At 37.8% G+C, this 22,049-nt stretch overlaps 1 protein-coding gene across 4 annotated transcripts in view; it reads right to left on the reverse strand.

Annotated features, from left to right (window-relative positions):
• ABCB7 (ATP binding cassette subfamily B member 7) overlaps positions 1–13,784 on the reverse strand; it is a 192,497-nt gene extending 178,713 nt beyond the window's left edge. For all 4 annotated transcript variants that reach the window (XM_058441408.1, XM_032757204.2, XM_032757203.2 and 1 more), the window contains exon 1: positions 13,617–13,784. In XM_058441408.1, the coding sequence (XP_058297391.1) occupies positions 13,617–13,784 (168 nt within the window). The remainder of the gene's footprint in view (positions 1–13,616) is intronic.
• Positions 13,785–22,049: the final 8,265 nt, after the last annotated feature.

Below are 22,049 nucleotides of genomic sequence, written 5' to 3' on the forward strand. Positions count from 1 at the left end.
TAGAGGGAAATTTATAGCACTAAATGCCCACAAGAGAAAGCAGGAAAGATCCAAAACTGACACCCTAACATCACAATTAAAAGAACTAGAAAAGCAAAGCAAACACATTCAAAAGATAGCAGAAGGCAAGAAATAACTAAGATCAGAGCAGAACTGAAGGAAATAGAGACACAAAAAGCCCTTCAAAAAATTAATGAATCCAGGAGCTGGTTTTTTGAAAAGATCAACAAAATTCATAGACTGCTAGCAAGACTAATAAAGAAGAAAAGAGAGAAGAATCAAATAGATGCAATAAAAAATGATAAAGGGGATATCACCACCGATCCCACAGAAATACAATCTACCATCAGAGAATACTACAAAAACCTCTACGCAAATAAACTAGAAAATCTAGAAGAAATGGATAAATTTCTGGACAAATACACCCTCCCAAGACTAAACCAGGAAGAAGTTGAATCTCTGAATAGACCAATAACAGGCTCTGAAATTCTGGCAATAATCAATAGCTTACCAACCAAAAAGAGTCCAGGACCTGATGGATTCACAGCCGAATTCTACCAGAGGTACAAGGAGGAACTGGTACCATTCCTTCTGAAACTATTCCAAACAATAGAAAAAGAGGGAATCCTCCCTAGCACATTTTATGAGGCCAGCATCATCCTGATACCAAAGCCTGGCAGAGACACAACCAAAAAAGAGAATTTCAGACCAATATCCTTGATGAACATTGATGCAAAAATCCTCAATAAAATACTGGCCAACCGAATCCAGCAGCACACCAAATCACCTCTTGAATGCTTTGCTGCTTAGAAATTTCTTCTGCTAGATACCATAAATCATCTCTCTCAAGTTCAAAGATCCACGAATCTCTAGGGCAGGGGCAAAATGCCACCAGTCTCTTTGCTAAAACATACCAAGAGTCATCTCTGCTCCAGTCCCCAACAAGTTCCTCATTTCCATCTGAGATCACCTCAGCCTGCATTTCATTGTCCATTATCATTATCAGCATTTTGGTCAAAGTCATTCAACAAGTCTCTAGGGAGTTCCAAACTTTCCCACATTTTCCTATCTTGTTCTGAGCCCTCCAAACTGTTCCAACCTCTGCCTGGTACCCAGTACCAAAGTCACTTCCAAATTTTCAGTTATCTTTTCAGCAGTGCCCCACTCTACCAGTACCAATTTACTGTATTAGTCCATTTTCACGCTGCTGATAAAGACATACCCGAGACTGGGAAGAAAAAGAGGTTTAACGGACTTACAGTTCCATATGGTTGAGGAGGCTTCACAATCATGGCAGAAGGCAAGGAGGAGCAAGTCACGTCTCACATTGATGATGGCAGGCAAAGAGAGCTTGTGTAGGGATACTCTCCCTTATAAAACCATCAGATCTCATAAGACTTATTCACTATCATGAGAACAGCACAAAAAAAGACTTGCCCCCATAATTCAATCACCTACCACAACATGTGGGAATTGTGGGAGTTATAATTCACGATGAGATTTAGGTGGGGACACAGCCAAACCATATCAGATGGGTAAGAAAATTTTTATTCAAATACCCATTTATAGTCTAAAAACACTGAGACTGAGATAAAATAACTAAGATAAGGTAACACTCTTCTGCTTCAAAGCCCTGTCTTATTTCCATGATACAAGAATACTTGGTGACAAATCTTGACAATGCTACCTTATGACAGGCGATGCAGGCACTTATCACTTCTCTCCTATATTACTTCAATATTCTCTTAATTAATGTCCCTATCTCCAGTCCTTGCCTATTTCTAATCTTTCCCTCAAACTGCGCCCAGAATCACAGTCCTAAAACAAATTTGATAATGTCACTCCTTACTTAAAATTACTTTCTAGAATGGCCATGTACAAGAAAACTTTCTGTGATGACAGAAATATTCTGTGTGGTGAAATATAATAGCTACTTAGCCACATGTGGCTATTGAGCACTTGAATTATGTCTAGTATGACTAAGTTACTAAATCTTTAATTTAATTTTAATTGAAATTTAAATAGCTACATATGGCTAGTATCTACTGTATTAGAGAGTAAAGCTCTAATCAATAGGGAGCCTTTTTTCTGATCCTAGTGAAAACCACTAAATAAATAAGTAGAAGCAAGAAAAAGTAAAATTTTAAAGCATTTTGTAAACTAAAACACTATAAAAATATTAGCTGGTATTATTAAAAGTATAGGTTATACCGACCTATTAGCATAGCTGCTTTTTTTTTTTTTTGGCTTTTCTGTATTTTCTAATCTTTCAGTAGTGGGTTTGTACTGTTTTTGTAATTTTTTTTAATGTAAAAACTTGATTTTGAAAAAAAGAAACCTAAGTATAAATAGCTCTTTATTAGGCAGAATCAAATATGCACAGCAAGAGGAGAAACCACTGAAATGAATAGGAAACACTGGGACTCAATTTCCAAAGAATCTCCCAATTCCGCAATGAAGTAACAACCAAAAACTGGCTACATTTAAAAGCAGCAAATACTTCCAGGAATGCTTTATAAATGCATTAAAGACTTTTTTATTCTGGGACGGGGTGCTGGCCATCTCAGATCTTGGTGCCTTCTCTATGTCCCACAAGCAGGAGTGATCGCTCAGAGTATGGGAGGATCTCCATGAACCAGGAAGAAATTGAATCCCTGAACAGACCAATAATGAGTTCTTTACTTGAGGCAGTAATAAATAGCCTACCAACCACAAAAAGCCCACGACTAGACAGATTCACAGCTGAATTCTACCAAATGTACAAAGAGCTGGTACCATTCATACTGAAACTATTCCAAAAAATTGAGGAGAAGGAACTCTTCCCTAACTCATTCTGAGACCAGCATCATCCTCACACCAAAACTTGGCAGACACAACACCAAAAAAAAACTTCAGGCCAATATCCTTAACGAACACTGACACAAAAATCCTCAACAAAATACTGGCAAACCAAATCCATCAGCACATCAAAAAGCTTATCCACCACAATCAAGTAGGCTTTATCCCCAGGACTCAAGGTTGGTTCAACACACCCAAATCAATAAATGTGATTCATCACATAAACAGAAGTAAAGACAAAAACCACATGATTATCTCGATACAGAAAAGGCTTTCAATAAAATTCAACATCTATTCATGTTAGAAACTCTCAATAAACTAGATATTGAAGGAACATACCTCAAAATATGAAGAGCCATATGTGACAAACCCACAGCCAACATCACAACATCATACTGAATGGGGAAAAGCTGGAAGCATTCCCCTGACAACCAGCACAAGACAAGGATGCCCTCTCTCACCACTCCTATTCAACACAGTTTTGGAAGTTCTGGCCAGGGCAATCAGGTAAGAGAAAGAAATAAAGGGCAACCAAATAGGAAGAGAAGAAGTCAAACTACCCCTGTTGGCAGATGGCATGATCCTATATCTAGAAAACTCCATAGTGTCAGCCCAAAAGCTTTTTAATCTGATAAACAACTTCAGCAAAGTCTCAGGACACAAAATCAATGTGCAAAAATCACTAGCAGTGAGTCAAGGCTGGCTCTAAAAAAATAAAAATAAAAAGATAAAAAAATAAAAACAAAAATCACTAGCATTCCTATATACCAACAGTCAAGCCAAGCACCAATGAGGAAAAAACTCCATTTACGATTGCCACAGAGAAAATAAAACACCTAGGAATACAGCTAACTATAAGGAGGTGAAAGATCTCTACAAGGAGAACTACAAACCACTACTCAAAGAAATCAGAGATGACACAAACAAATGGAAAAACATTTCACGCTCATGGATAGGAAGAATCAATATAGTCAGAATGGTCATACTGCCCAAAGCAATTTATAAATTAAATGCTATTCCTATTAAACTACCATTGACATTGTTCACAGAACTAGAGACAACTATTTTAAAATTCAAATGGAAACAAAAAAGAATCCAAATAGCCAAGGCAATCCTAAGCAAAAAGAATGAAGCTGGCGATATCACATTACCTGATTTCAAACCATACTACAAGGCTACCGTAACCCAAACCGCATGGTACTGGTACAAAAACAGACACACAGACCAATGGAACAGAATAGAGACTCCAGAAATAAGGCCTAACACCTACAACCATATCATCTTCGACAAACCTGACAAAAACAAGCAATGGGGAAAGGAGTCCCTATTCAATAAATGGTGGTGGGATAACTGGGTAGCCACATGCCGAAGATTGAAACTGAAGCCTTCCTTATACCATATACAAAAATTAACTCAAGATGGATTAAAGACTTAAATGTAAAATCCAAAAGTATAAAAACCGTGGAAGACAACCTAAGTAATACCATTCAGGACAGAGACACAGGAAAAGATTTCATGACAAAAACAACAAAAGCAACTGCAACAAAAGTAAAAATTGACAAATGAGATCTAATTAAACTAAACAGCTTCTGCACAGCAAAAGAAACTGTCAACGGAATAAGCAGACAACCTATAGAATGGGAGAAAATTTTTGCAAATTATGCATCCAACAAAGCTCTAATATCCGCACCTATAAGGAACTTAAACAAATTTACAAGAAAAAAATAAAAAGTGGACAAAGTATATGAAAAAAACACTTTTCCAAAGAAGACATACATGCAGCCAACAAGCATACAAAAAAAAAAAAATGCTCAACATCACTAATCATTAGAGAAATGCAAATCAAAACCACAATGAAACACCACCTAACACCAGTCAGAATGGCTAGTATTAAAAAGTCAAAAAATAACAGATGCTGGTGAGGTTACGGAGAAAAAGGAACACTTATATGCACTGTTGGTGGGAGTGTAAATTAGTTCAACTACTGTGGAGAGCAGTGTGGCAATTTCTCAAAGAATGAAAAACAGAATTACCATTTGACCCAGCAATCCTATTACTGGGTATGTACCCCAAGGAATATAAATCATTCTATTATAAAGACACATGCATGCGTATGTTCACTGCAGTACTATTCACAATAGCAAAGACATGGAATCAACCTAAATGCCTATCAATGACAGACTGGATAAAGAAAACGTGGTACAAATATATCATAGAATACTATGCAGCCATAAAAAAGAACAAGATCATGTCCTTTGCAGTGACATGGCTGGAGCTGGAGGCCATTATCCTTAGCAAAGTAACACAGGAACAGAAAACTAAGTACTACATGTTCGCACTTATGAGTAGGAGCTAAATGATGAGAACACATAGACACATAGAAGGGAACAACAGACACTGGGGCCTATCAGAGGGTGGAAGGTGGAAGAAGGGAGAGGATCCGAAAAAATAACTAATGGGTACTAGGCTTAACACCTGGGTGATAAAATAATTTGTACAACAAACCTCTATGATATAAGTTTACCTATGTAACAAACCTGCATATGTACTCCTGAACTTAAAATAAAAGTTACAAGGCCAGGCGTGGTGGCTCAGGCCTGTAATCCCAGCACTTTGGAAGGCCGAGGCAGGCGGATCACCTGAGGTCAGGAGTTCGAGACTAGCCTGGCCAACATGGCGAAACCATCTCTACTAAAAATACAAAAATTAGCCAGGTGTGGTGGTGTGCCCCTGTAATCCCAGCTACTTGGGAGGCTGAGGCAGGAGAACCGCTTGAACCTGGGAGGCAGAGGTGGCAGTGATCCAAGATTGTGCCACTGCATTCCAACCTGGGTGACAGAGCACGACTCCATCGCAAAAAAATAAAAAATAAAAAATAAATAAAATAAAAGTTACAGAGATGATAAAATGCATTACCACTAGTAGACAAAACAAATTGGACTTCAAATAAATGAACATAATACAACCTACTCAAAAAGGTCAGTTATCAATTGAAAAGCTTAAACATGAAATATTTTTCTCATTGTAAAAACAAGTACAGTATATCAAACTATGTCTGTGTATCCATAATAGCAAATTAATTTTTTTTTTGTCTTTTAGCATCCCAGACCATGCCCCCCGCCCGAGGTAACTACTTTTACCAGACTGGAGTATATCTTTCAAATTTTCTATGCATTTGCATATACATACACACACATACAAACACATACACACAATGTTATGGTCTGAACTGTGTACTCCCTGCCCCCACAAATTTATATGTTAAAGTCCTAACCTCTAATACTTCAGAATGTGACTATATTTGGAAACAGGGCCCTTAAAGAGGTAATTAAAGTTCAATGAGGTCATTAAGGTGGGCCTTAATCCAATATGACCAGTACACTTCTAAGAAGAGGGTATCAGGACGCAGACACACACAGGCGAAAAGACAATGTGAAGACAGAGGTATAAGATGGCCATCTACACGCCAAGGAGAGAGACCTCAGAAGAAATCAACTCTACTGACACCTTCATCTTGGACTTCATGGGTTCCAGAACTGTGAGAAAATACATTTCTGTTGTATAAGCCACCCAATCTGTGGTGTTATGGCAAACGTAGCAGGCAAGCACACATGTACATGCACAGTTATTAAGTCACTATAGTCAGAGTAGTTGAAGAAAGAGTTCATACTTAGCAAATATTCATGCACTCAAAAATATGAATATATTACAATATTACAGTATAAGTTACTCAAGATCAGTAAAAACAATTTGATAAGTAAACCAAAATTGAAGCTTCACCTTGTCTTTTTCTAATATGCTTTGAAAAGCATAAGTTTAAAAGTTGCTCTCCCAAAACATCAGCACCTAAGGAACTGATGGTATACCCTTAGGATGCAGTTTCCCTACTCTAATATCCATCCCTCTCTAGATATTGTAAAGAAAACTTAATCAGAGGACTAATGAACATCCCAAAATACAGTGTGCAGTTAAAATTTCTACAAACAGCAAATTTTTATATCTTATTCCTCAAAGAATTTTATCCTGTAAGTCACTTTATCTTAGCAAATGATGCTCACAAATAAAGTAACTCAAAAATTTTAGGATAAAAAGTAAGTGTGCTTTGGTTATTGAACTAAAACTGATAACAGTCAGTGATGCTGCTCCACCACTGTACCATATGCCTAATGACAGAAATGCAATGGACAAACTTATGAGGTTGCCCTGAAGAAAGTTAGCTTTCAATTCCAAATGTGTAGCAGTGGAGCAAATATTATTAATTATTATGTTAGACTTTTGTTTTGGTTTGGTTATAGAGTTTAATCATTCATTTTACATATATTTTCTGATTGCCTATTACATGTAACATACCGTGCCTAGCTCTGTGGAAGATAAAAACAAAAAGATGATTGGAATATATTAGACTTCTAGGCACATAAAATCTTATCTCCTCCACAAGATACATAACTACTTGTAGGAAAAAGTGCTGTAGGAGTTCAGAGGAGGGAGAAATCAAAGTCTTATTAGCTTATAAGGAATGGTTTCAGGGAACAGACTGACCTTTGAACTAACATTTGAAAAATAGGCACGAGTTAAGAGAGAGGGCATTTCAGACATAGGGTATGGCATAAAAAAAAGAACAGACACAAAAAAGCACATGGTCCAAGGAACAGGGAACAATATAGGGTGACTGCAGGGACAGAGTATTAGTAGAGGAACAGTTTACAATATGGCTAGCAATCTAGTTAGGTGGAAATTTTTAAGGCTAAGATGTAAAGCCCACTGAAGTTTATGCAGGGAAGTGATGGGATAAAAGTCACGCCTTAGGAAGAATAATCTAGACGTGCTGTATAGGATGGATTGAAAGGGCAAGTCCCTGAAAGCAGGGACAAAACCCATGCATAAAGTAATAAGGGTCTAAAACTAGGGCAGAAGTTAAGGGACTGAAAAGGACAGAAGAGGCCATTGCTACTACAAAGAAATGTTCACCTACCTAACCGGATTACTGTGAAGACCAAATGACATTAAATAAAGACTTGAAAAGTATCTTTACTCACTAGTGGCAAATCCTACAAGGGAGTCAAGAGAGCACAGATGAGGACTTCAGGGAGATGGATTTTAGGAAAGGAAGGAGAAAACCAAAACAACAAAAATATCACATTTTGCAGGTAACTATATATACCTATTAACATTACTAATATCTTAAGTAATTAAAAGACCTAATTTTGGTCAAGACTGAGCACCAAGAAAAAAAATGCTCACAAGTAAAAAGAAACAGAATTTAAAATTATCCCAATAATGTAAAAATTATGTACATGAAAGAACAGAGATTCAAAGGAAAAATTATTTAACATGTGGGATTGCAGATATCTGTCTTGATGTTTTTATTAGATGTGGTTTTATATAATTAAAATGGGGACAATGTAAAGCATAAGAATCGTATACAGAATGGGCAATTTTATCTCTTATTATATACCTTATTTTACAATATGGGAAAGAACATACTTTTCTTTGAAAAAGCAAAATCTTTAAGATAACACTGACAACAATACAGCAATAAATGATATTAATTTTATAACAATTGTATAACAATAATTAAATGATAAATTATGCATTTATCATTTAATCAAAATTTTGATGTAAGTTTCCATTCTATTTCTACCCCACTGCCCAGGGACAAGTGCTCTTTATCTTGCCACTGGCTACTCAGGAACACCATTAGAAACCCACCAGCCAGCAATATTGTATTAATCAGGGATTCTTGACTGGAAGAGGGGATAGGTTTCTGATTCCCCTGAAATTGCATGCAAAATGAAGCATATACATATGTATATTTTTCTAGGGAGAAGGTCTATGGCTTTGATCAGATTCTCAAAGGGCCTCGTGTTCTAAAAGAAAGTTTAGAAACATGAAATTTTCTTCCTCTTCCTAATAATCTTAATAACTAGTTAAAACCAATGTGTCAATGACTTAGCGAATGTTATTTATTCAACTATATCTGAATAAAGAATCCCCTGAATTCCTCTTCTCAAGCCCCAGTGCCACTTTCCATTCCTTATCATATACAGCCCATGTAAGGTGTATCTTTATTTACAACTTTTATAGCATTGCTGCTATTCTTCACCATCCCTTAGAATCTATTTCTACCATCCTAGATGATTTCAGAATCTAGCTTACTTTTTCTTCAACACTACTTCCATCTTCCCAACACTACCAAATACTAAACTCATAATTAAATTCCATTTTTCTATTCCTACTCTTAGATATACAAATATGACAAGAACAATACAAATTTGTCCCATTAAAAATTCATGTGAACATAAACTTACCCTATGTTGTTCCTGAATACTACACTAGTAGTAAACTAGGATCACAAAGTAGAGGTACTATATAAAAAGGGCTGGTCCTAAAATATTACAGTAAAGAAACAAGAGAGTTGCAAGAAACCTTAGAGATCTGGTAGTCAAATATTACTAGTTTACAGGATCTGATGTCCAAAAGAACAAGTTATCTGTCCAAGATAATTAACAGTACAAATAGAGCTCAGGCAGTCAAGTGTCCTGGTCCAGTGTTCACCCCACAATACCAAGTTATGCCCTTTGCACACCAGTTATTTCATTATTTTTAACATTTTGAAATAAAAATCTTTTAAGTCATCTGTATTTTCTTTACAGTAAGGCTTACTCCTACCTCAAGACCCCTTAATAGTATTCAATATCATTCCTTCCAAGCTTACTGCGTGAGAACAATGTAGGGGACAATTAAAAGCTGTGTTGAAATCAAGATAGACTGTCACTCACTCATATGAAGAATTGGTTTGGTATGTCTTGCTCTTTTCAAAACCAAGCTGGCTGCTTCCTAATAGCTAATATTTTTCTAATGACAGTAAATTATTGTTTAATAATTTTAAAAGTCTTTCTTGGTCTCCTAATAAAAGGACTATGCTTTTAACGTTTGTGTCCCCCTAAAATTCCTATATTGAAACTTAATCACCAATGTGATGGTATTAAAAGGTGGAGCCATTGGGAGGTGATTAGGACTTGGAGAGTAGAGCTCTCATAAATAGGATTAGTCCCCTTATAAGAGGGGCCAAAGAGCTGCCTTGTCTCTTCTACCACGTGAGGACACAGCTAAAAGGCACCGCCTATGAACCTCAAGACCTCACCAGACACTAAATCTGTCAGCACCTTGTACTGTGAGAAATGTTCTTCTTATACGTCATGTAGTTTATGGTATTTTGTTATACCAGCCCAAATAGACTAAGATAGACTATTAGTCTAAGAAATTATTTCTCATATGCACATTAAATCCCTCTTCCTGCAAATGAAGTCCACATCTTTGTATCATAACCTAATGTTACAGGTAAGTTTAGGCATCACTGAACTACAAATAACCCCTTCAGGTCCTTTTTTTTTTTTTTCTTTTTTGAGAGGGAGTCTCTCTCTGTCGTCCAGGCTGGAGTACAGTGGCGCAATCTCGGCTCACTGCAACCTCTGCCTACAGGGTTCAAGCAATTCTCCTGTCTCAGTCTCCTGAGTAGCTGGGACTACAGGCGCACGTGACCATGCCCAGCTGCTTTTTGTATTTTTAGTATGGACGGGGTTTCACCATATTGGTCAGGCTGGTCTTGAGCTCTTGACCTCAGGTGATCCACCTGCCTTGGCCTCCTAAAGTGCTGGCATTACAGGCATGAGCCACTGCGCCAGGCCACTTCAGGTACTTTAAATGTCACTGAATCACCTCTCACCCTTTTCAGTTCCACGATCTATAATCCACTGAAAGACACCCTTATTTCTCTTGTAAGTTCTGTTTTTGTTGTTGTTGTTTGTTTGTTTTTGAGACGGAGTCTTGCTCTGTCGCCCAGGCTGGAGTGCAGTGGCGCAATCTCGGCTCACTGCAAGCTCCGCCTCCCGGGTTCACGCCATTCTCCTGCCTCAGCCTCCCGAGTAGCTGGGACTACAGGAGCCCACCACCACGCCTGGCTAATTTTTTTTGTATTTTTAGTACAGAAGAGGTTTCACCATATTAGCAAGGATGGATAAGTTCTGTTTTTTATTCTTTTAGTACATTTTGGGACTGTTGAGTAATCACTGTAGTTTCTTCATAGGTATCTTATATTGTTAAATTTAAATATGAACTAGAACCTCTAAAATGTAGAACAGGAGGATTATTTCCCTAGTGTTGTTATTATATTCCCACTTCAGTTAATATGAAAGCCAGGAGTAAAGTATTTTAACTTTTATCTACTCGGCTATCTCTTAGCAGCCAATGGTGGAAGAGTAGGAAGGTGGAACTTGCTACTGGGAGAAATTAAAGCTCCCATTCTTTGTCCATGAGGTCAGACCAACAAATGAAAACAAAACAGTACCTATCCAAAAGAACTACCATATTCCACAGCCCAGGTCTAGGGCATATACTGGGTGAGAAATACATTTTACAATGAATTCCAGTAATCACATACATGTGGGACTGTGTGTGTGTGTGCGTGTGTGTGTATATATATATATAAAATATATGTGTGTATGTATATATATACACATAAAAGTTCATGAAACAATACTTCACTTAAGATGTAAAAAGCACTGCTATTTTCTTTATATTCTACTGAATTTCATCTAAAAAAGTGCTAATCCAACCCACTAACATTATTTCATAACACTGCTCTAAGGTTCCTTTCAGCTCTAAAATATTACACTATATACTAATGATCGTCCCAAAAGTATGAATTCAATAATTATTTTGTAATCTTAATCACAAGTCACAAATTTGCAGGTACCTCAGGTTACCTCAGCTTCTACTTTGAAAACTTTGTAATCATTCCTTTCTCACCGTTAAATCCATATTTTAAAAAAAGGATGGCAAGAGTTCCGTGCCTTTAAGAAACAGAAAACAAAGGTGACATCTTTCCCTTGTTTTACACACTGAGGAAATGGTAACTAAAGGAAATGGTAGGATGTAAAGGACACAGTGGAAGAAGGAAGTTGTGGAGATAGCGTTCATGGAAAGAGAGAAAGGTAAATTTGTATTGCCATTGCCTCCTCTGAGATTCCTAATAACTTCTCCTTTTCCCTCTTCCCCCTCATTCTTCCAGCTTAAGAAAGTCCTACAAATTTTATCTTAACTTCATCTGCCTTACTGGAGAACTACAGAACAAAAACCATTCCCAAGAGATCATGTGTCAGAAACTTTCAACCATAAAATACTTTAAAAACCTTAATAAAATCATCTAGATTTGCTTCTTTAGCCTAATCTGCTATTTCCTATCTTGAATGACTCACTACAGTCTAAACCATGTGCAGTTCTAGAAAAGGTCCATGTTCTCTCTGACTTGTGAGCCTTTGCACATGCGATTCCTTCTTTAACTGGCTAACTTCTAATTTTTCAGCTCTTGCCTTAGATATCAGTTACTTAAGGCAATCTTCCCTACCTTAAGATTAGACTGAACACCCCTCACATATACTGTCCCATACCTTGTACCTTTCCCATTATTACACAGCTCCACTATATTTTAATTGCCGATTAATTTACATATTTCCCACTAGATTTTAAGCTTTTTAAAGACAGGACTTATATTTTATTTTGTTTGCTCCTGTAGAGCTGTTCAATAATTACTGAATGAATTATAAATTTCATTCCATCAGCCTTCCACATGCTTAGTGTCATTCCCTATTCTCCCCAGTTCTATCACCAGCATGAAATACTCTTTATAACCTGGTCCTTAATTATCACTATTTCCTCTGGATGCCTATAGCCTTTATTGTACATATTATTCATTTGCTAATTAACCCACCACTGTGTTTTTCAGTTATTTTTGTAATGCATAGATCCAATCTCCTTAACTGTACAATCCTTGAAGGCATAACTGTATGTCTCTCTGAGTACCCTATTATCTAGCACAGGGCTATGTACAAGGTAGACGTTAAATATTTGTAGAGGAAGAATCAAAATTTAAGAGGTTGTTTCTCATACAAAACTGACAATATTTTAAAGTGATACTGATAAATAAGTGGTGGCAATTACACCTCTTGTCAATACACAGAAAACAAAAAGATATACTTTAGTACAGTTAAGTACAAATAGTTTTTTAAAAAACCGTTCCTGAGTGAGAGGTAATAATGGACTCAAATATTAGGAGGCATTACAACCATAGCTACATTCATAAGTTAAGGATAAGTAGCCTATGGCTTCTAAAATGACCTGTGCACAGAGAACATCACTGTATTTTTCAGATCTAGGACAATCATATTTACACAAGAATTTAGGGCGGTCTATGTTTTGGAAAGATAGTTACGGTTTTGGCCTATCAAGAAGCACGCCTGTCAGGAAGGGAGTTAACTGGCGCCACTTGTTTATAGATAGCTTGCTGTCATTACAGTGCTCTCCGAATTGTTAATTCCAACTGAGTAAAATCTGAACCACAGATAAACTGTCCCAAATTCCATTACTAATTGGGGAAAATAACCCAGTCTTCCTCGTATTAAGAAAGGCAAGCAGGCTGGGAATGGTGTCTACCCCAACTTTTAATATGAGAGAAAAACTATGACTCCTACGAGAGCCTCCAGCGCTCCAGGTGTCCTCTGCCCAGAACCTCCTGCCCCGTTTCCCTTTGCTGAACTCAAAGGTTTTCTTCTTCGCCCTTTCCTCAAATTACTGACGTTAATTTCCTTCACTCACTGCTGCTCCGAGTTAGCCATGACTTTCTTCTTGGTGCTTTCTCTGCCCTGAGGTCACGAAGGCAACCTTTTCCCTACAGGTCCCCTTGCCCTTCACCCTGTTCTTCCATGTCAATGGCATCTCACCTGGTAGGCTCGAGCGGTTCCCAAGGCGCCGAGTTGATGTGGCCTCCACTGCGGACCAGAGCCGCTAACAGAGACGAAAGGCCGGATCAGAATCGCGGAGTTCCGGCGCTTTTCGAAAGCAGCCGCCGCGGCCGCCCAGCGCCAAGAATGCATCGCGAGCAGCGCCATCTTGAGCGAGGAAAGAGGAACCGAGAGAAGAGGATTATGGGACACTGGCGGACTGAATTCGGCTACCTTAACTGTCTCTGCTTGTTTTCCCAGGGCCCCAGACCGGAAATGGATTGTTTGAAGATTCGGAGGCATTCGCGCAGCCTCTTTTATTTATTTTTTCCTTAGGGCCGAGCTTTGATTGTTTTCCTTACACAACTGGGAATATTGGAGTAACACTGTATTTTTCTCTTTTCCTGGAGTTGCCAGATGAAATACAGGATGCCTGCCTAGTTAAGTTTCAATTTCACATAAACAACGAATCATTTCTTCGTACGTGTGTCCCAAATATTGTATCTGCTAAATCTGTCAACCCCATCTTGTCTGTCATAATACTCTTTTACCTCCTCCAACTCAATGTCACGCTCCCCTCTCTCCATTTTCCCTATGCATATTCTTATCTTCACTCCCTTCTGAATTAAGGAAAGATTAAACTACAGACGTTAATTTCCCCTGGGAGGAGGCTTCAGCTGTAAGATTTACTGCTTCTCCGTCCTGTAAGGACTTCTACTTTGCTGATTGTTCTCTGTTGCGTAAACCTTGGGGCAGTTTTCCTTTGGTCTGTTGCTCGTGGGACAGTCTCACACACACACACACACACACACACACACACACACAGAGAGAGAGAGAGAGAGAGAGAGAGAGACTACAGACATCTTTACTAATTTTGTCACTCTTTCTAGCTCTTCGCTTTGGTTTTTGCAGCGTCCCTAATTCTTGAAAAATCGCTTAGGTTGGCCGAAGGGTGGTAAAGTGAAATGTATGGAGAGAAGTCCATGTTTAAAGACAGGCTTATATTATTTTGTCACCACTATTATCAAACAAAATGTCAAAATATGTTTACAGTTTTCTAGGAAACTGCATTTCCAGCTGTAAATGTTACCTGAAACCCCGGAGACAATAATGCAATAATGCAGTTGCAATTTTATATTCACTTTTCACACAAAAGAGACAAATAATTATGGACTTTTCATGAAGAGGTACTTTGGACTAGTAAGTCTGATAAACAAAAACAGAAATTTGTTGCCCATGCAGTTACCTTTTTTGTTCTGGGATTCATTCAAGGGGATGCTTGAGCTAGTTATTTTAAAAAAAATAGAATTCAAGTTGAAGAGGTTGACTGGAATTACACGTAAAGAAGATGACATGTTAAAAGCAAGAAGGCATAAGAAAATATTTTCAGGTTCAGGAGTCTATGGAGTTTGGGAAAGTAGTAAGAGATTAACCTGAGTGAACAGAGACCTGATGGTAAAGGGCATTCTATTTCATTCTAAGAAGTTAATACTTTATCCTATAGCCAGTGAAGAGTTTTAATCAGGAGAGTAACGTGATGAGATTTATATGTCCATTAAGCTACTCTGGCTTAAGTGAGAAGGTTGGATTGGACGGAGTTCATATTGAAGTCATGAAGTTAATGCAATAGTTCAGTCATAAAATAAAGGCCTCAACCTAGCAGTAGCAGTGGCAGTAGATCGATTGCAGGGCAATTAGGAGATGGAATTGGCAGGACTTAGTGACTAATTGGATGTTTCTAGCTTATTATTGTATTGTTGACAGTAGATCAGTAATGGCCTCATATTAATGTCTATATTGTCATCAACAAATATTTATTCAGCATCTTTTCTGTGTTAGACAGCTACAGTATACATTAGAGAAACTCTAGACTCTACTAATGATTTCTCTTAGGGCTGAATATTGCCACTGAATCTTACCACCCAGTTGTAAAGTCTTTGAATGGAGCCAAATTATTTTTTTCCAAAAGTAGTGCTCATTGTAAACCAACTCTTTTGATCAAAAAGTGTGAATAACATTGGAATACCCAAGTAGTTACTCTATGATGAGCTAAAGTGAGGCAAATATTTATTTGCCAAATAAGCCAAAGAAAATTTCCAGGGCACCCAGAAATAGAACGTGAAGCATAGTAAGAGTTGCACACTGCTGGGGAAGAGCAGCAACAAAAAGGCCAACTCAGCCTGTAATAACTTGACACATAACTGTTTGACATAAAGAGACAGAGGTATACACAATAAAAGCTGCTGTAAATAGCTGCTACAACCACAGATCACATGATAACACTTTATGTATGCAATAATTATACTTAAGTGTGTATAGTATTTTGTAACTTACAATCTGCTTTGTCATACCTTATTTCATTTAGTCCTCACATCGACCATGGAAGGTAGGTATTATTTATTAATATTCCCGTATTTATGAGGAAACTGAGGCTAAGAAAAGTTGTGACTAGGTCAGAGGCCACAGAGCTAATGGGATGGAGACCAAACCTAGGTTTTATGACTCCAAACATAGTGCTCTTTTCACTTAATAACACCTGAAATGTGGAAGAAACACTTGAGCAATTTAAGAAGGCCACAGTGGTCTTCTGTTTCTAAAAACTACCGGAACTTATTCTCACCTCAGGACCTTTCCACTTGCTTTCCCCTCTACCAGGAATATCTTTCCTGTAGATTTTTAAATGACTTTTTCTTATCATTCAGGTCTCAAAAGAAATGTCACCTGCTTAGAGAAGCTTTCCAAGAGAATCTTATCTAAAGAGGCCACCCCCTGTCCCCACCACTCTGTATCGCCATTGCCTTGTGTTATTTCCTTTAAAATCTTGCTATTCCAATGTGATCCACGGACCACTAGCATTGGCATTACTTGAGAGGTTGTTAGAACTGCAGAATCTTTTTTAGCTATTTTGAACTATACAATAAATTATTTTTAACTATAGTCACCTGCCCGACTGTACTATAGAACACTAGATCTTATTCCTTCTAACTACATTTTTGTACCCACTAACCAACGTCTTTTCATCGTCCCCTCCCTTCTGCTCTTCTTACCTTCTGATAACCACTATTCTACCCTCTACCTTCATGAGATCTACTTTTTTAGCTCCCACATATGAGTGAGAACATGTGGTATTTGTCTTTTTGTACCTGGCTTATTTCACTTAGCATGATGACCTTCAGTTCCATCAATGTTGCTGCAAATGACAGGATTTCATTGTTTTATGGCTGAACAATATTTTATTGTGTATGTACACCACATTTGGAAGAAAGAGAACATTCCCAACATAAAGAAAAGCTAAATGTTTCTTTATTTGATTATTACCTTGTTGTATATATTGTTTATGATATCATATGCATCATGTATCAAAATATCACATGTACTTCAACAATATGTACAGCTATTACATAGCAATAAAAAAAGAAATGCAGAATCTCAAGCCCGATGCCAGACTTAAAGATTCAAAATCCGAATTTTAATTAGAATGCCTCAGGTTGTTCATATGCACATTCAAGTGTGAGAGGCACTTTTAGAGCACGTATCACTTTCTGAAACTAACTTCTTTATTTTGCATGTACTTTTAACATTTGGATATATTGAATCATAACTGAAAATTACAAAGAAAAATGTAATCACCATGTACCTACAACCCAGCTTAGTCATAGCTTAAGATTTTACAATACTTGCCTTAGATTTTTTTTTTTTTGAGATGGAGTCTCACTCTGTTGCTCAGGCTGGAGTGCAGTGGCACGATCTCGGCTCACTGCAACTTTTGCCTCCCAGGTTCAAGCGATTCTCCTGCCTCAGCCTCCTGAGTAGCTGGGACTACAGCTGCATGCCACTACACCTGGCTAATTTTTTGTATTTTTAGTAGAGACGGGGTTTCACCGAGGATTGTCCTGATCTCCTGACCTCGTGATCCACCCGCCTCAGCCTCACAAAGTGCTGGGATTACAGGCGTGAACCTCTGTGCCCGGCCTGCCTTAGATCTTAAAAATAATGACTTAGTTGAAGATCCCGGCATTGCCCTTCTCTAATCCTAGTCTCTTTATCCTTGTGGATTTATTTCTGTTTTATTCTTTCATGTTATTTTGGTGGAGTCTGTAAGGAAGAGGCGATAAATAGGTTTCATTAATCCACTATGATTATCTGGATGACCTACATATTTTATGAGGCTAGTATAAACTTAATCCATGGACAAAGACCATACAAGAAAATTATAGGTCAATCTGGCTGTGATTTTCCTCTTCGTTTTCTAACCTCTAGACATTTCCTTTGTTTGCTTTCAAGCTCAACTATGCATTTTTTTAAAACTGTGGGGCTTTTTGTTGCTACTTTTAACCAACTTGTCTGTGTTTGGAGTCTGTAGGGTAGTGTCTCTTACATGTTGTCAGTTAGCCCTCTTGTCTCTATTGTATACCTCTTAACCTGGTTTACACTTTAAAAAATGCAGCCTAAAATTACCCTTCCCCCAAAATAAGGTGCATTGCATAAAGATGTTTATATCAGTGTTATTAATAACAGCAACTTTTTCTGTTGTTTTACTTTATTTGTTTATTTATTTTTTAGAGACAGAGTCTCGCTCTTGTCACTCAGGCTGGAGTGCAGTGTTGCAATCACAGCTTACTGCAGCCTCAAGCTCCTGGACAGGGATCCTCCCGCTTCAGCCTCCCAAGTAGCTGGGACTAAGGTGCGTACGACCGTGCCTGACATATATTTAAAAAAATTTTTGAAGATGGGGTTTCGCTATGTTGCCCAGGCTGGTCTCAACTCCAAGCCTCAAGTGATCCTCTTGCCTCAGCCTCCCCAATGGCTGGGATTTACAGGCATGAGCCACTGTGACCAGTGCAACTTTTGAAAATAATTCCAAATATTCCAAAAGCAGTTCAATGAAATACCTCAACAGCTATTATTTGAAAAGTATATGTATGGACTTGTGTTGATACTGTATATGGGAAAGTGTATATGAAATAATGTTGAATAAAGAAGAAACAAACATATATGTATACATTTATGTGTATGTATATATAAACACACATGTTTATTACTATTGAGATTTTAAGAGAACATTGCACAAAATAAGTAGTTGTTTTAAAGTTATGTTTCTCACTTTTTTTTCCCTTTTTTGAAGGGAATATTTACTGGGCATTTATTCTGTTTTAAGCACTGCACTGCACTGCACTGGGTGCTATAAGTAGTATCATCGAATTTAATCCACTCAATGCACATAAAGAGTGGTTTCTGTTATAATCTCCACCTTACAAATGAGGAAAAGAAAGCTCTGGGCTTGCCCAAGTAGTTTGGAAGTGGTAGAGATGATATCCAAATCCAGAAGGTCTGATTCCAGAGCCCATACTCCTTATCACCATGCCATAGAGGGTTTTAATAATAGTTGTTTGTATAAAAATTAAATTTTAAAAATGAATGCAAAGTTTTAGTTATTTTTTAACTTAATAAAAATTTAGAGATTTTAGTAAACTCTAATGCTTAACCTCCAGGGGAAAAAAAATCTTTTACAAATTTGTAAATGAGCTGGTTTCTTTGCATATCATGCAATATAATATCTTAATCCTCATGTATAATAATAACAGCTATTGATTATCTAGTGCTTCATCTGTAACGGAGTAGCTACTGCTTTACATACATGATCATATAATCCTCTCAAATATTGTATGAGGTAGCTAATATTATAATCACCATTTTTTTCTGCTGATGTAACCTGAGACTTACAGACATTAAAGAACTTTCCCAAGATTACTTACCTAGTAAACAGCGGAGTCAAAACTCAAACCTAAACCTGACACTAAAGTCTATGCTGCCAACCTAAACTATGCTGCCTTTTCTTGTATGTGTCAATGTCACCTGTAGGATTTAGGGGGCGTGCCAAATCTGTTTTCACTGTAATATTGTGGGCAATCCTATGTATTATAAAGCAGTGACCCAGCTTTATCTCGACAAAGAATAATTTTGTGGGAATTTCGTAGGACTGCGGAACCCCATGTAGATGGCACAATAAGAATCATCTCCTTTTGAACATTATGTATACTATTGCCCCAAGAGTCATCATGTGTATCCCTTAGAAATATTTCTAGGTATACCATAATTTCCTTCTTTCTTTTTTTTTTTTTTTTTTTTTTTTTTTTTAGTAGAGACAGGGGTCTTACCATGTTGGTCAGGCTGGTCTTGAACTCCTGATCTCAGGTGATCCACCCGCCTCAGCCTCCCAAAGTGCTGAGATTACAGGCGTGAGCCACCACGCCTGGCAGGTATACCCTAATTTCAAGTCTCTTGAAGATCTAACTTGCTTGCTGTTTTAAAGCTCCATGGTTTTACTCTGGTGTGAAGGATCCAGTGAACTGTGAAAACATGTCTTTTTATCTGTGTGGCATGTAGACCCATGATAAAGCTATAGATTAATAACTCAGTATGATGTTTTTAAGCTCTCAGACTCACTTCAAAGTTTTCATCTTAAACTCTCCAAGTTGCAATCTCAAGATATTCTAAAAGATGTTGAAGTGGGGTGAGAGAATGAGAATGAGAAAAATTAGAGAGTTATCTGGAAAATTATTTTAATGAGATGGGTTACAAAGGGGTTGATAGGCTTGAGTGTGACATCAATTTTTAATAGGCTGAGCCTGATGAGGGTTCATATCTGTCTATTAATGTAATATCACTAAGATACCTCTGGCTATAAAACCCATTATTCCGTGATTTCTTACTAACCCGAATCATTATTTACTTTATGTTTGAGGGAGCCTCTCTGGCAGAATCAGATTTTTTTAAAGATCTATTGTTACCCAGGTAACTGCAATAATTATGCTAGTATTAATAATTACAGAGAAGGAAGGAAACTCAGGTACATGGAGGCAGTACTGAATGGTATGATGGCAAAAGCATCAGTATGATGTTGTATTGATTTCATGTTGCTGCATAACAAACTAACACAAACTTTGTGGCTAAAAACAACATACATTTATTATCTCACTATTTCTGTGGGTCAGTAATCTAGATACAGATGAGTTGCATTCTCTGCTCCAGATCTCACCAAGATAAAAATCAAGATATCAGCCAGGGCTGCAATCTCATCTGAGAATGGGGGTCCCTCTCTCAAACTCACTGATTGCCCAAAAACTTCCTTACAACTGTAGGACTGAAATCCTTGTTTTCTTGCTGGCTGTTGGCTGAGGACTATTCTGTTTCTAGAAGGATCCTCAGATCCTTGCCACGTGACCCCTTTTATAGGTAATTAACATGATTGGTTGCTTCTCCAAGGCCAGAAACAGAATCTCTTTGGTTTTGAACCTTTCTTTCAAGAAAGGACAGGACCCTCTTTTAAAGGGCCTGCCTGATTAGATAAGACCCACCCAAGATAATCTCTTTTTTGATTAACTTAAAGTCAACTGATTCAGTGCCTTAATTACATCAGCAAATTCCGTTATCTTTTCCATGTAACATAATCAAATCAGGGGAGTGTTATCCCATCCATATTCACAAGTCCTGCCCACACTCAAGTGGAGGGGATTATGTAGGGTATATATACTAGAGGGTGGAAATGATAGTGGCCATCCTAGAATTCTGCCTATGACAAAAAACTGGGGTTGAAGATCAAGTTGTAAATGAAAGTATGTCTACACAAAAACCTGAACATGAATGTTTATAGCAGCATTGTTTAGAATAGCGAAAAAGTAGAAACAACTTAAATGTTCATTAACTGGTGACTGAATGAACAAAATGTGGTATATCCATACAATAAAATTGCTATGGTTTAAGTATGCCCCCTGAAAAGCATGTTTTGGAAACTTAATCCCCAATTCAGCCTAATTCCTATTAGGCGAGGCCTGATGAGTGATATTTAGGTCATGAGGGCTACACTCTCGTGAATGAACTAACGTTGATTACTAAAGGACTTGAGGGCTGGGTGCAGTGGTTCAATCCTGTAATCGCAGCACTTTGGGAGGTCTAGGCCAGTGGATCACTTGAGGTCAGGAGTTCAAGACCAGCCTGGCCAACATGGTGAAACCCCATCTCTATTAAAAATACAAAAATTAGCTGGGCGTGGTGGCACATGCTTGTAATCCCAGCCCCTCAAGAGGCTGAGGCAGGAGAATCGCTTGAACTCAGGAGGCAGAAGTTGTAGTGAGCCAAGATCATGCCACTGCATTCCAGCCTGGGCAACAGAGCAAGTCTCCATCTCTAAATAAATAAATAAATAAAGGGCTTGAGGTTGTGAGTTTGATCTCTAACATGCACACGCATGCTTTCTTGCCCTTTCACCTTCTGCTTTCCAACATAGGGTGATGCAGAAAGAAGGCCCTTATCAGATGCAGAGCCTTCAACCTTAGACTTCCCAGCCTCCAGAACTGTAAAAAATAAATCTGTGTTCTTTATAAATTACCCCTTATCAGGAACTCTGTAATAACATCACAAACAGACTAAGAC

The sequence above is a fragment of the Hylobates moloch genome, unplaced genomic scaffold (assembly GCF_009828535.3).
Source record: "Hylobates moloch isolate HMO894 unplaced genomic scaffold, HMol_V3 SCAFFOLD_7, whole genome shotgun sequence".
In the NCBI taxonomy this organism is placed as follows: Eukaryota; Metazoa; Chordata; class Mammalia; order Primates; family Hylobatidae; genus Hylobates; species Hylobates moloch.